This window comes from Rhinopithecus bieti, unplaced genomic scaffold (genome assembly GCF_001698545.2).
Source record: "Rhinopithecus bieti isolate Rb0 unplaced genomic scaffold, ASM169854v2 scaffold_59063, whole genome shotgun sequence".
Lineage (NCBI taxonomy): Eukaryota > Metazoa > Chordata > Mammalia > Primates > Cercopithecidae > Rhinopithecus > Rhinopithecus bieti.
Window position 1 is genome coordinate 21,022 of NW_016822460.1, and position 14,608 is coordinate 35,629.

General features: G+C 43.5%; 1 protein-coding gene across 26 annotated transcripts in view; it reads right to left on the reverse strand.

Annotated features, from left to right (window-relative positions):
* The window catches only part of STRC (stereocilin), a 33,913-nt gene extending 19,663 nt beyond the window's left edge, over positions 1-14,250 (reverse strand). For 14 of the 26 annotated variants that reach the window (XR_001883150.1, XM_017860937.1, XM_017860960.1 and 11 more), the window contains exons 1-5: positions 13,886-14,250; positions 10,393-10,571; positions 10,079-10,178; positions 6,952-7,168; positions 3,537-3,608 (exon numbers count right to left, since the gene is read on the reverse strand). Coding sequence is in view for 21 of the 26 variants with exons in the window: in XM_017860937.1 (XP_017716426.1) it covers positions 3,537-3,608; positions 6,952-7,168; positions 10,079-10,178; positions 10,393-10,571; positions 13,886-14,007 (690 nt within the window). In the remaining 5 variants the exon portion in view is untranslated. The other 12 variants (XM_017860950.1, XM_017860948.1, XM_017860951.1 and 9 more) reach the window with 11 other exon arrangements.
* Positions 14,251-14,608: the final 358 nt, after the last annotated feature.

Sequence of the window (14,608 nt, forward strand, 5' to 3'; positions counted from 1 at the left end):
GAGAAGTGACAAGTTTGAGTCACTTGATACACATGTTCCCAGCTGAGGAGGAACAAGGCAGTGCTCTGCTTTCTTTTCTTGTTGCAGCTCTCGTAGTGTAAATATTAGTAAGTGTCTCTTTTTTTTTTTTTTTGAGACGGAGTCTTGCTATGTCACCAGGTGGGAGTGCAGTGGTGATCTCAGCTCACTGCAACCTCCAATCCCCTCGTTCAAGTGATTCTCCTCCCTCAGCCTCCTGAGTAGCTGGGATTACAGACACGTGACACCGCCCCAGCTATTTTTTGTATTTTTAGTAGAGACGGGGATTCACCATGTTGGCCAGGATGGTCTCAATCTCCTGACCTCGTGATCCGCCCACCTCAGCCTCCCAAAGTGCTGGGATTTCAGGTGTGACCACCACGCCCGGCCAGTAAGTGTCTTTTTTAAGGTCTATCTATTGATGCACTTTTTGCATTTTGGGGCTATTTGTTGGTGATTTCACTGTTTAAAATGGCTCTTACGCTTAATGCCAAAGTGTTGTGTGGTGTTCTTAAGAGCAAGAAGGCTGTAATGTGCCTTATAAACTATGCTAGAAAAGCTTCATTCACTGCCAGGCGAGGTGGCTTACGCCTGTAATCCCAGCACTTTGGGAGGCTGAGGCAGGTGGATCACCTGAGGTCAAAAGTTCAAGACCAGCCTGGCCAACCTGGTGAAACTCCGTCTCCACTAAAAACACAAAAATTAGCTGGGTGTGGTAGCGGGCACATGTAATGCCAGCTACTCAGGAGGCTGAGGCAGGAGAATCACTTGAACCTGGGAGGCAGATATTGCAGTGAGCCAAGATCGCTCCATTGCACTCCAGCCTGGGTGACAGAGCGAGACTCTGCCTCAAAAAAAAAAAAAGACAAGCTTCATTCAGGCATGAGTCACAGTGTTGCTGGCCATGAGTTCAATGTTAATCTACCAACAACATATATTAAATAAGGTGTCTATAAACAGAAACACAAAGAAAACCAAGGTTATACATTTGATCAGTTGATGAAAATGTTGTGACCGGAGGCCCACAGGAATCTAACGCTGTATTTCTCCTGGGAGCAGTGGTTCAGTAGTCACTAATTCAGTTGTTTACTGCAACTTTATAAAACATAATTATCACGAATAATAAAAATTTACTGTAGCTGCCTTGAACAGTTACCCAACCAGTATTGAAACCTCCACGAGTGAGTAATATGCCTTTCTTATACTTAAACCACTGAGATGTAGGGGTTAATTTATTCTTGCAGCACAGCCTTTGACTCTCCTGATTAAGACAGTTAAATTATATTTGCATTTTGATATCAGATCTCTGAATTCTAGGTCTTCGTTCCATATTTATTAGTCTGGTGACCCCAAGAAGTTTCTATAATTCACTCATCTGTAAAATGGAGATACTATTACTCACCCACCCAATTTTGCTCATTCACTTGTATTATAAAGTGTCTTGATGTGCCAGGTACTGGAACAGATCCACTAAATCTTATCACCACTATGAATAGACTAGCTCAAGATGAATTCTTCTTCTGCAACTTAGTCTTTTCAGCTGGGTGCAGTGGCTCACGCCTGTAATCCCAGCACTTAGGGAGGCCAAGGCGGGTAGATCACAAGGTCAGGAGATCGAGACCATCCTGGCTAACAAAGTGAAACCCCATCTCTACTAAAAATACAAAAAATTAGCTGGGCATGGTGGTGAGCACCTGTAGTCCCAGCTACTTAGGAGGCTGAGGCAGGAGAATGGCATGGAACCCGGGGGGGGGAGTTTGGAGGGGGCCGAGATTCCCCCCCTCCATTCCCCCCTGGGAGAAAGGGGGAAACCCCGACCCAAAAAAAAAAAAAAAGAACCTTCTTTTTTTAGAGATGGAGTTTCACTGTTGACGCCCAGGCTGGAGTGCAATGGCACAATCTTGGCTCACTGCAACCTCCGCCTCCCGGGTTCAAGAAATTCTCCTGCCTCAGCTTCAGTAGCTGGGATTACAGGTGCAGGCCACCATGCCCAGATATTTTTTGTATTTTTTGGTAGAGACGGGGTTTTGCCATGTTGGTCAGACTGCTCTCAAACTCCTGACCTCAGGTGATCTGCCCGCCTCGGCCTCCCAAGGTGCTGGGATTACAGGTGTGAACCACCGCGCCTGGCCAACTTAAAGAATCTTAACACAAAAACTGGTACAAGAAATAGCATCTTAAGTGAAAGACCTTCAGACAAAATACAGAAAAAGTTAAGCAGTAAGGAGATCTTTGAGGACTCCACCAGCCCATAGAAATTGTTTGGCAGTTCTTGAGATTAGAATAGGAAGAACAGGTTTGAAGAAGTGGGAATAAGTTCAGTTTTGGACATATTACAACACAGTGAAAACCCCATCTCTACAAAAAATTTAAAAAATTAGCCAAGTGTGGTGGTATGCACCTGCAGTCCGCACTACTCGAGAGCCTGAGGCAGGAGGATCACATGAGCCTAGAAGATCAAAGCTGCAGTGAGCTATGATTGCACCACTGCACTCCAGCCTGGGTGAAAGAGCTAGACCCTGTCTCAAAAACCAAACCAAACCAAACCAAACCAAACCAAACAACAACCAGAAAACAGGGGAGGAGATAAAATTACTATTTTCATGGAAGTCTTATTATTTGATCATATGAGGAACTAGTTAGGATGGACAGGGATTTCTGTTTTGTTCATTCACTGATATATCCCAAGTGTCTAGAACAATGTTTGGAACATACAAACTCAACAAATTTGTTGTATAAACTTCCACTCCTGTAGGATTAAAGCCAGATTGTTTTCACTGAAGAAAGAGTTAAAGAATAAAATGCAGAATGCACAGACCACAGATCAGCTATAGAAAGTCAGGAGGGGGCCGGGCACAGTAGCTCACACCTGTAATCCCAGCACTTTGGGAGGCCAAGGAGGGGCGGATTACTCGAGGCCAGGAGGTCAAGACCAGCCTGGCCAACATGGCAAAAACCCGTCTCTACTAAAAATACAAAAATTAGCCAGGCGTGGTGGCGTGTGAATGTAGTCCCAGTTACTTGGGAGGCTGAGGCACAAGAATCGCTTAAACCCAGGAGGCGGAGGTTGCAATGAGCAGAGATTGTGCCACTACACTCCAGCTTGGGCGACAGAGTGATACTCCATCTGCCCACGGACCAATTCCGTGTTTTTAAATATATTGTTGAACTATTCAAGACTATTGAATTCCAGAACATTTCCATCACCTGCCAAAGAAATCCTATACCTACCATCAGTCAGTCTCAATTCCTCCCTCCCCAACCCCCAAGAAACCACTAATTTACTTTCTGTCTTCATAGATTTGTTTATTCTGGACATTCAATTCATTTGCCTTCTCCCCATCTTGGCCTTTTTGCCAGACACACTCTTAGGTGAGGACTTTATAATTATCTCCTTATTGTCCCCTTTCATCTCCTCCCCATTTGGGTAGCAGCCCTTACTTCAGGTTGGGTGTTACTGACCTTACCTCCAGTTCAGGAGAAAGCCTTAATTAGTGATTCCATCACATTCACCTTACCTCAACAATTCGTTCAGATGTAAGCATATGACCTAACTTCTTGGTCCAATCAGAGTGGTGGTCAGGATGTGTCTGTAGAGGAGTGGAGATTGACTTACATACAGTTAATGCCCAAATTTTAAGTGTAAAGTTTGTTGAATTTTTACATCTATATATACCTGTGTGACCACTATGCAGATCAAGATATGGAACACATCTACAGCACTCCAGAGGCTTCATGCTTCCTCCCCATCAGTATCTTCACTCCAAGAATAACCATGATTGTGACCCAAAGCTCAAACATTTTGTTCATTGACAAAGAAAGGAGTCACTGGCTCTCTTCCCCTGGATATGGGTAAATAAGTATGCAAGCCTAGGCACTTCAGAAAATTATCTGGCTACCCAAGTGAAGCCAGTCCGAGAATAACAAGAACACGTGGAGGAGAGCGCAGATAGCAAAATTCCAGAGAAACAAAACCACAGATCTAACAACAGTGAATTTTTACATTAAATCAATCCTGAAGCTATACTACCTTTGAACTGCCCAGTCTCCAGTAAGCTATTTGGTTGTTTAAACGGCTTCAACTGATTTTTTTCGCAACTCAGAATTTTTAACCTGAGTTAGAACCTTAGCTCTACCTCTTACTTGGTATATGCTCTTGGGCAAGTTACTTAACTTACTTAATTTCTTTAGGCCTTAGTTTTCTGATCTCTCAAAATAAGAGGCTATCTTCCATATAAGATTATTTTATGAAATATACATACTCTACATACAGTATATATATACTAAATATACAAATATCCTCATATGTGTTAAACACTCAAAAAGTGATATAATTTTTAATCATAAACATGTCTAAAGACTTAAGTCTTCTAACAATGGAATGGGATCCCTTCTAGATAATAAATCCCAAATAACTAGAAACATTAAGCATTACCTGGATAATCCTCCTTTCAGTGATGTTCTATAAGGTGTTCCTGCTTTGATGGGAGACAGATTAACTCTGAAATCCCTTCTAACACTAAAAACCTGTACAACACTTACTGATGTGAACACTGCCCTGAGCAATGGCAAAATGAAATAAAGAGACTTTTGGTCCAGTAACAGGTAAAAATAATATCCAATTAAAGTTAATGGTTCACAAGAGAAGCAACATGAGTAGAACAGGCAATGGAAACAATACTTCTCAATTAGTTATACTAACAGCTCTGAAGATCTCCTTACTCCACAGAGGCCTTTACCTATGCATCAGGGAGGAAGAGGGTAAAATTAGGACTCTAATCAGGCAGTAGAGGTTGCAGGAAGGGTGGAAGCTATAATGATAAAGACAAGAAATGAGTTGGATTCAGGAGCCATGGAAAGGGTAGAAAGCTAAGAAGCACAGTCTCCACTGGCATCTGAGCTAACTTGTTTTGTTCTTTTTTAGAGACAGGGTCTTGCTATGTTGCCCAGGCTGGAATGCAGTGGTATGATCCTAATTTGCTGCAGCCTCGAACTCCTGACCTCAAACAATCCTGCCTCAGCTCATAGCTGGGACTAGAGGTACACATCACCATACTCAGCTTGAACTAACTCTTTTTCTTGACCTTACGCCTTTCAATATACCTTATCTTACTGAGCAGCTATCAGGAGTATTTATTAGACACGTATACTTTTATTTATTTATTTATTTTGAGACAGAGTCTCACTCTGTTGCTTAGGCTGGATGGAGTGCAGTGGCGTGATCTTGGCTCACTGCAACCTCTGCCTCCCAGCTTCAAGTGATTCTCCCGCCTCACATTCCCGAGTAGCTGGCATTACAGGCATCCGCCACCACACCCAGCTAAATTTTTTTTGTATTTTTTTTTTTTTTTTTTTTGTATTTTTAGCAGAGACGGGGTTTCACCACGCCTGACCTAGACACTTACACTTTTTAATTTTAATGAACAGACATTGTTCTATCTGAACAGACATTTATATTTTCAATTCTCTATTTTCAACAATTCCCTTCATTATCTTTTGCTGGGCCCAAGGATATTGAAGCCATCCATTGCTTTACTTGTCTTCCAAGTTCATCAGTGCCTGCACTGCAAAGGAAACAGACTGTCAGGCTGGAGAACTAAGAATATTCTACATATATAAATGTTTGGTGAAGACCTTGCTTTTCTGGGTTCTAGGTTCCCATAAGTCTTTACTAATCTTTAAATTAAGTCTTATGATTCTGTGTACTCTTTGCCATAGACAAGTTTATCAGGATTAAAGAAACNTGAGCCACCATGCCCAGCCTTTTTTTTTTAACTTTTAGAGGGAAATTTTATTAATTCAAATTAGTCGTAGAGTAATTATTTTTAGGAAAAATAACTGAATAGTTCTCAGTTTACATCAAACTCTACAATTTAAATCACGTATTTGTCTTTATAGAGGCTGACACTAAAAGGGGCAGATACAAACAGAAGTTTAGAATTCATAAACCTCTTTAGGGAGTTAGGACAGTGAGCACTTGTGGGCCTCCTGCTCATTGTCTGATCCCCCATAGCTCTCCAGATTGAGCCTTAGGCCCTGCTGTTCAAGTCTGAAATGCAATCTTCAGAGAGAACAAACGTGCAGAAACTGGTGGGCTGCCCAAATCAAGCAAGAGCCTACCTTGTCCTAATTCCCAACAACTGGGATTAGACTTTCTCTTCTTGGGAAATAAGCTCTCATACCTCATAGGATTTGGGCGTCCCCTGCTACAGAAGTAGAGTTTCTAGATTCTCTCTCAGTTAGAGAAAAGTGGGACACATGCCCAGAATGTGACAAACCAAACCAAGAATTTGCCTATTTTAGGTGTAGGCAGAAATTGAGAAGCTGAGATGCCAGAATAGTGGACATTCTCCTCCTCCACAGTTATAAACGCTATATGTATATATTCCCATGGTCCCCATGACTACCTTAACTCCATACCTGCAAACTCTTGTAACTTCTTACGCTCCTCTAGATTATACTGAAGATTTTCTAGCAACTTAAAATATCAGAAGAGTGAGTCTCTGGGCCAAACATGGTCATCCTGATCCATTTCCATTAGCCCGGGCAGATTTTCATGCACAAGAGTCTCCCAGGCCAAATGACCTGTCGAGAGGAATGCTTCAGAAAAGCATGACTAGATTTGTAAAAGTTGGGTAAGAGCTGGTAAATCCTATGGTGTGGGTGGAAAGGTGGGGTGGGAAAAGGTAACAGGAAGCAAGGAGGGAAAGGGTGCATCAGCAAGAAATCACTTTTTACAGTGAGCAAAGAGGGCCACAGCCACACTTACCCAAAGTGAAGAAGGAGGACAGGGGAAATTAGAAGCAAAAAGAAACTCATTAAGACCAGAAAATTGGAAACGAGATACAGTAGGAGAGCTCCTGTTAAGAGTAAGATGTCTTATAGAGTAGAATTCAAACGGAAAACACTCATGATTATAGTTCTTTGGCTCACCAATAGATTCAGAAAATCTGGATTCAGAAGACAAGAATAGGAAGAGGATGTGGAGGAGACAGAGGAGGAAGACTGGTACTCTCTCTTTTTTGACAAGGTCTCTTCTGTTTTTGATGCAGATGTTATTAAATCCTCTTCAGTGGCACCATAATTAGACTCTACTTCAGACACTTCTGATAAGTCCAAACTTTCCCTTTGTTGACCAGCAACTCTTGAACTGAAAGGAGAAAATCATGACTTCACAAACATTTACAAGACATGACTAGTCCACTCATTATTCTGGTTCTGGCCCTGGCCACCCCCTAAAGCTGGGGCATAAGATAATGAGAGCCAAACAACTCCCAAACTCTCAACTCAGGCACTTCCAAACTCAATCATTCATGTGTCATCCTTAACTCTTCTCTTCCCTACCATATCCAGTCCATCAAGAAGTCCTGCTGACTCTATACCTTCGAAATAAATCTTTTCTCACTAACTCACTGCTACCACTCTGGCCTAAGCTGTCATCATTTCTTGCCTGGGCAGCAACATAGCCTCCCAACTGATCTCTCTGCTCCTTCCCTTGTTCTTCTACCAACACAGCAAGTAATCCTTCTTAAATGTAAGTCACCTCATATCACTCCTCTGTTCTGCTTTCCATTTCAAAGTCCCTACAATGGCACCCAAAACCCTACAGGATCATGTCACCATTATCTCTCTGACTTCATTTCCCAGCACTCTTCCCCCTGCTCACTCTACTCCATTCACAATGGCCTCCTTGCTGTTTCTCAAACAAAACAAGCATGCTTCCAGCTTAGGACCTTTGCACTAGCTGTTTCATCTGCCTATTAACACTCTTCTTATAGATATCCACATGGTGATCCCCTTACCTCCTTCAAGTCTTTGCTCACATTACCTTTTCAATGAGGTCACCCTGACTACCCTGTTTAAAACTACAACCCATCTGTGGCTGGGCACGGTGGCTCACGCCTGTAATCCTAACACTTTGGGAGGCTGAGGCGGATGGAGTGCCTGAGCTCAGGAGTTTGAGACCAGCCTGGGCAATATGGTGAAACCTCGTCTCTACGGGGGGGAAAAAAAAATTAGCCGGATGTGGTGGCAGGCACCTGTAGTCTCAACTTGGGAGGCTGAGGCAGGAGAATCACCTGAACCCAGAGGCAGAGGTTGCAGTGAGCCGGTATCGCGCCACTGCACTCCAGCCTGGTAACAGAGCAAGACTCTGTCTCAAAAAAAACAAAAAAACAAAACGACAACACATCTGCAATCCCACCTTCTACTCCCAATCTCCCTTAACTTGTTCTACGTTTAATTTTCCCATAATGCTTATCATATTTTAACAGATTAATTTACTTAATATGTTCACTGCTTATTATCTCTTTGCCACTACTAATATGTAAGTTTCATGAAGCAGGCATTATTGTCTATTTTGTTCATTGATACATCCCAAGCACCTACTAAGTATTCAATACTTATTTGTTCTTTATTGTTTTTTGTTTTTTTGAGACAGGGTCTTGCTCTGTCACCCAGGCTGCAGAGCAGTGGCACAATCACGGCTCACCACAGCCTCAGCCTCCCAGGCTTAAGTGATCCTCCTACCTCAGCCTCCTAAGTAGCTGGGACCACAGGAGCACACCACCACATCCAGCTAATTTTTGTTTGTAGAGGCGGAATTTTGTCATATTGCCTAGGTTAGTCTTACACTCCTGAGCTCAAGTGATCTGACCACCTCAGTTTTCCAAAATGCTGGTATTACAGGCATGAGCCACCGCACCCACCCTGCTAAATTTTGAGACCTTGTCTTATCACATTTTTGCAATGGGATCCTTGCTCTGTTGCCCAGGCTGGTCCATCTACCAGCTGGCTGCAATCATGCTCCTCAATGCGCCTCTGACACTTCCTGGCCTTGAACTTCAAGCAATCCTACTTGCCTTGGCGTCTCTCGAACTGTGCTTTGGGATTACCAAGTATAAGCCCACCATCATCTAGTTCAGTAATTATCTTTGTTAATGATGTGGAACTGGGCTTCATTTTTGCTTCTGCTTTCTTGTCCACTGCTAAACACTTGGGGTCCTAACATTATATCTGGTTTCATTGAACCGGGACTCTCTCTCGCTCAATTAGTGTCCTGTGGCCAGCATAACAAATTCACTATCAACTGGTATCTTAAAATCGACGAACATCATATTTCTTCCCCACAATTCCTAGAGGCCAAGAGTCTGAAATGAGTGGTTGCGAGGCCAATACATTCCCTCTGCGCAGGCTCTTGGGGGTGAGAACAGTGCTCCTTTCCTTTCTTTCTACCTTCTGGCAGTGCCTGGCATTCCTCAGCCTCCCTGTTGGCTTGTGGCGCCTTTCCGCCCCACCTCTAATCCTCCCATCGTTCACCATCAGCCTTCCTCCTATTCTCCTGTTGTCTCTCGCTCTTTCACTCTCTTACGTATCTTGCGAAATGGATTTAGACCTACCTGGATAATCTAGGATGATCTCATTCTAGATTATCCTTAGATTATCCTTAACCTTAGGATCTTTTTTTTTTTTTTCCAAATGAAGGTCACAAGTTCACAGGTTCCAGGGGAAGTAAGGACGATGCGACATATGCAGTTACTTAAGATGAATGGAACTTTCCTCTCTCAAAGCCAAATCCTTCCATCTTTAGTTTTCCACCTTCTCCTCCTTCATGTGTCGTCTATTCCAGTTCACATACATACTCAGTTTACTCCTGTCATCCTATTTGCTATGGCTTGACTGCGCAGTGGGCCCTCCTGTGACACGCGTTTTTCTCTTGCGACACGTCTTTTTCTCCTGCAAAGCAAATTAAAAAAAAAAAAAAAAAAATAGAGCGAAGACAGTTACATTCAAGTAAAAGTGTGGTAAGGAAAAAGGAGTTCATATCAGAAAGTGAAGAAAACTAACTGGGGAGAACAAATTGTAGTCAAGGGGTGAAAAAAAATGGAGGACTCCCCACAGTGGATGAAGAATCAGGCAATGTTCTAGAGCTAGAGAATTCTTACCCTTGGGAGAAAATCTTCTGTCACAAAGGGAAAAGTGGGGTCAAGGAGCAGAAACAAAAAATGAGCTCAGGAAACCCTTGAGAAGGAAAGTTGGGGTTGAAAAGGGAGAAGCAGACCTCTGGATGATCTGCCGCTTGAACATGTCAGCTTTGAGCTGAACCTCCTGACGTGCCATCTCCTCATTCATCTCTTTCCTGATATTCTGAAAGTTAGTAACTGCCCCAAAGGGCCATTAGCAGTTGGGAGATGGTAATGACTAGACCTGGGAAGAGGGCTTGGGTGGGGAGAATCCAAGTGAAATATCCCATCCAGAACCCAAGCCTTCCTGCTACACTAGGTTCTTTATACCGATAAGCCACCAATCCCTGCTTTCAGACTAATTTCTTCCCAACCACCCTTCCCAAACAAGTTTCACCTCCTCTATGCTTACCCATCATAGCTACTATGATACTCCGAAAGATAATGGAGCCAAGCAACAACCAAAGGATGAAATAGATGCTGCTGAAAATGCGATTGACTTCATGCACCTTCCAGACGTCCTGAAGCAGTGCATACCAATGATCCAAGGTGAAGAGAATGAACACTGTTACCAGGGAATTCGGGAGGTCCCTAAAGAAAAAGGCATGTGAATAGACAGAAACAGAGGCCTAAACCTTTCAAAAATGGTACCATTCTTACTTTTAAAGAAACGTAGGCCAGGCGCGGTGGCTCAAGCCTGTAATCCTAGCACTTTGGGAGGCCGAGACAGGCGGATCACGAGGTCAGGAGATCGAGACCATCCTGGCTAACACGGTGAAACCCTGTCTCTACTAAAAAAATACAAAAAAACTAGCTGAGCGAGGTGGCGGGCGCCTGTAGTCCCAGCTACTTGGGAGGCTGAGGCAGGAGAATGGCGTAAACCCGGGAGGCGGAGCTTGCAGTGAGCTGAGATCCGGCCACTGCACTCCAGCCTGGGTGACAGACAGAGTGAGACTCCGTCTCAAAAAAAAAAAGAAAAGAAACGTAAAGCATTTCTTTGTAGTTTGTTCTGATTTTGGCTCCTTTTCTACCATACTCAGTTTTTAGCTAATCATTCTTCAGTTTCAAGTTGTCTTTTTTTTTTTTTTTTTTTACATGGAGTCTCACTCTATTGCCCAGGCTGGAGTGCAGTGGCGCAATCCAGGGTCACCACAACCTCCACCTCCTGGGTTCAAGAGATTCTCCTTTCTCAGCCTCCCAAGTAGCTGGGATTACAGGCATGCACCACCATGTCCGGCTAATTTGTGTATTTTTAGTAGAGATGGGGTTTTGCCATGTTGGCCAGGCTGGTCGCGAACTCCTGACCTAAGGTGATCCGCCAGTCTCAGCCTCCCAAAGTATAGGATTACAGGTGTAAGCCATTGCACTCAGCCTAAATTCTCCTTTATCATGAATAATCTATGACTACCTCTCACTATCCCATTAGTCCTGGGGTATAATAAATACTCAATAAATAGGCATTAACTGAATTTTTAAAAGATGAGTGAATCACCAACTAGTTCTTTTTTTTTTTTTTTTTTTTGAGACAGAGTCTCAGTCTATCATCCAGGCTAGAGTGGCGTGATCTCAGCTCACTTCAACCTCTGCCCTCCAGGCTCAAATGATTGTCTCACCTCAGCCTCCCGAGTAGTCGGGATTACAGGCATGCGCCACCATGCCCAGCTAATTTTCGTAATTTTAGTAGACAAGGTTTCACCACGTTGGCCAGGCTGGTCTTGAACTCCTGACCTCAAGTGATCCGCCTGCCTCGGCCTCCCAAAGTGCTGGGATTACAGGTGTGAGCCACCATGCCTGGCCGTTTTTTCAAATTTTATTCTCCACTGCTCTATGGACTCCACTTAATAGAAGATCACTCACAAATTTAGCAAAATTTAGCAAAATTAGCAAATTTAGCGAAATAGAAGATCATTCACAAAATTATTCCTATTAGTTTGCTGGTATGAAATGATATGCAGGTAAATGGGTATGCTACATAAACATATGTGATCCTAAATAATGAATATATACAGATTATAAAATGAGTGATATTTTAAAATCACTAAAAAAGTAAAAAGTTTCTGGGAAGGTATCTAAATTTTCATACCCTTCTTTTTAGTTCTCCATATACAATTTATTGAAAACATCAGAGCTTGTATAGGATAAATTCTAGGACTTTCCTAACTCAATACTCTTACAAAACTATCTGTTAAGAGTGTAACGGAGTCCTGAGAAGCGCAGACAAGATTGAATTCTAATTCATAAATGGGATTATCTACTCGAAATTCAAGTTGATTTCCTTCTAGAAAACAGTGATGTTTCTTTTTTAATATTTAAAAAACTATGTAACACTTCATAAATTTGTGTGTCGTCCTTGCAGAAGGGCCATGCTAATATTCTCTATATCATTCCTAATATTCTCTATATCATTCCTAATATTCTCTATATCATTCCAATTTTAGTACATGTGCTGCCCAAGTGAGCACTGATTAGTGCTTTCTAGACAGAGATCAGGAATAGGCACGTGCATGTGTAATATTTAGAGATTGGGATAAAACCAGTGATCATATTTGAGAATCAGAGTAACATTCATTGATCACTTACAATATATTACATACTGTGCTAAGTGCCTAAATGCATTACCACATTTATCCCCACACTCTTATGCAGTAGCACTGCTATTATTCCTTTTTTTTTTTTTTTTTTGAGATGGAGACAGAGTTTCACTCTTTGTTGCTCAGGCTGGAGTGCAGTGGCTCAATCTCAGCTCACTGCAACCTCCGCCTCTGGGGTTCAAGTGATTCTCCCGTGTCAGCCTCTCGAGTAGCTGGGATTACAGGTGCCCATTACCACACCTGGCTAATTTTTGTATTTTTAGTAGAGACAGGGTTTCACCATGTTGGTCAGGCTGGTCTCGAACTCCTGACCTTGGGTGATCCACCTGCCTTGGCTTCTCAAAGTGCTGGGATTACAGGCATAAACCACCGTGCCCAGCCTATTCCCATTTTCTTTTATCTTTTTTTTTTTTTTTTTTGAGATGGAGTCTAGCTCTGTTGCCAGGCTGGAGTGCAGTGGCACAATCTCGGCTCACTGCAATCTCTACCTCCCAGATTCAAGCAATTCTCCTGCCTCAGCCTCCAGAGTAGCTGGGACTACAGGCACCCACCACAACGCCTGGCTAATATTTGTGTTTTTAGTAGACACAGAGTTTCACCATGTTGGCTAGGATGGTCTCAATCTCTTGACCTCATGATCCACCTGCCTCAGCCTCCAAAAGTCCTGGGATTTCAGGGGTGAGCCACCACGCCTGGCCCCCATTTTTCAAAAGAGGTAACTGAGACACAGAAACCAAGCTTAACCACTGGAGTGTACTGCTATTTAAAGATGCCTGATTGGCCGGGCGCGGTGGCTCAAGCCTGTAATCCCAGCACTTTGGGAGGCCGAGACGGGCGGATCACGAGGTCAGGAGATCGAGACCATCCTGGCTAACCCGGTGAAACCCCGTCTCTACTAAAAAATACAAAAAGCTAGCCGGCGAGGTGGCGGGCGCCTGTGCCTGTAGTCCCAGCTACTCGGGAGGCTGAGGCAGGAGAATGGCGTAAACCCGGGAGGCAGAGCTTGCAGTGAGCTGAGATCCGGCCACTGCACTCCAGCCTGGGTGACAGAGCGAGACTCCGTCTCAAGATGCCTGATGACAGTGTGGTTTGAATTTGCAAAACCCAGAATAAACATGGAACTAGCTGCCCTACTCTCAAGATCAGAGCTAAAACCACTCACTATTCTTCTGCTTTCTCTTTCCCTCTCCCTATTGTGTTCTATTTGTTTCTTGGAATAGACTGTACTTTTTATATTACTATACTTTGGACAAGCTTTCCGGTCTCTTAGCCAAATTCTCTCCCCTCACCCAGCTGTCCCCCAGCTCTGCTTACGAGAAGAACACATGGTACACCAGGTCCTGACGAGGTGAACGGGTGTAGTCTGAGAAGAAGTAGACACCAGTCACAGCAAAAATGTAGAAGAAGATGAGCAGCAACATCAAGAGGAAGGTCATGCTCTAGAGGCCATAACCTCAAGTCAAATGTGGGCCAGACTAGGCTGATTTCCACCAATAGCCCAGTCAAGCCCACCTGGCAATCCCACACCAAACCCTCCCTTGTACTCCTGAACCCAGTCATCTCTGAATCACAGCACCTGTCCCCAGCCCCTTCTCATCCAATAACATATCACAGGACGTTTCATTGCCTTCTTTGACCCACCAAGATTTGTTTCATACATGTATATATTTTTTTAGACGGAGTCTCACTCTGTCGCCTAGGCTGGAGTGCAGTGGCACAATCTTGGCTCACTGCAACCTCCGCCTCCTGGGTTCAAGCTATTCTTCTGCCTCAGCCTCCTGAGTAGCTGGGATTACAGACAAACACCACCAAGCCCAGCTTTATTTTATTTTATTTTATTTTATTGTATTTTTAGTAGAGACGGGGTTTCACTATGTTGGTCAGGCTGGTCTCGAACTCCTGACCTCGTGATCCATCCCCCTTGGCCTCCCAAAGTGCTGGGATTACAGGCGTGAGCCACTGCCCCCGGCCGACTTGTTTCACATTCTAGGTTAAGCCCTCATATTTATCTACCATGCCCCTGCTTTAGCTTGCAAC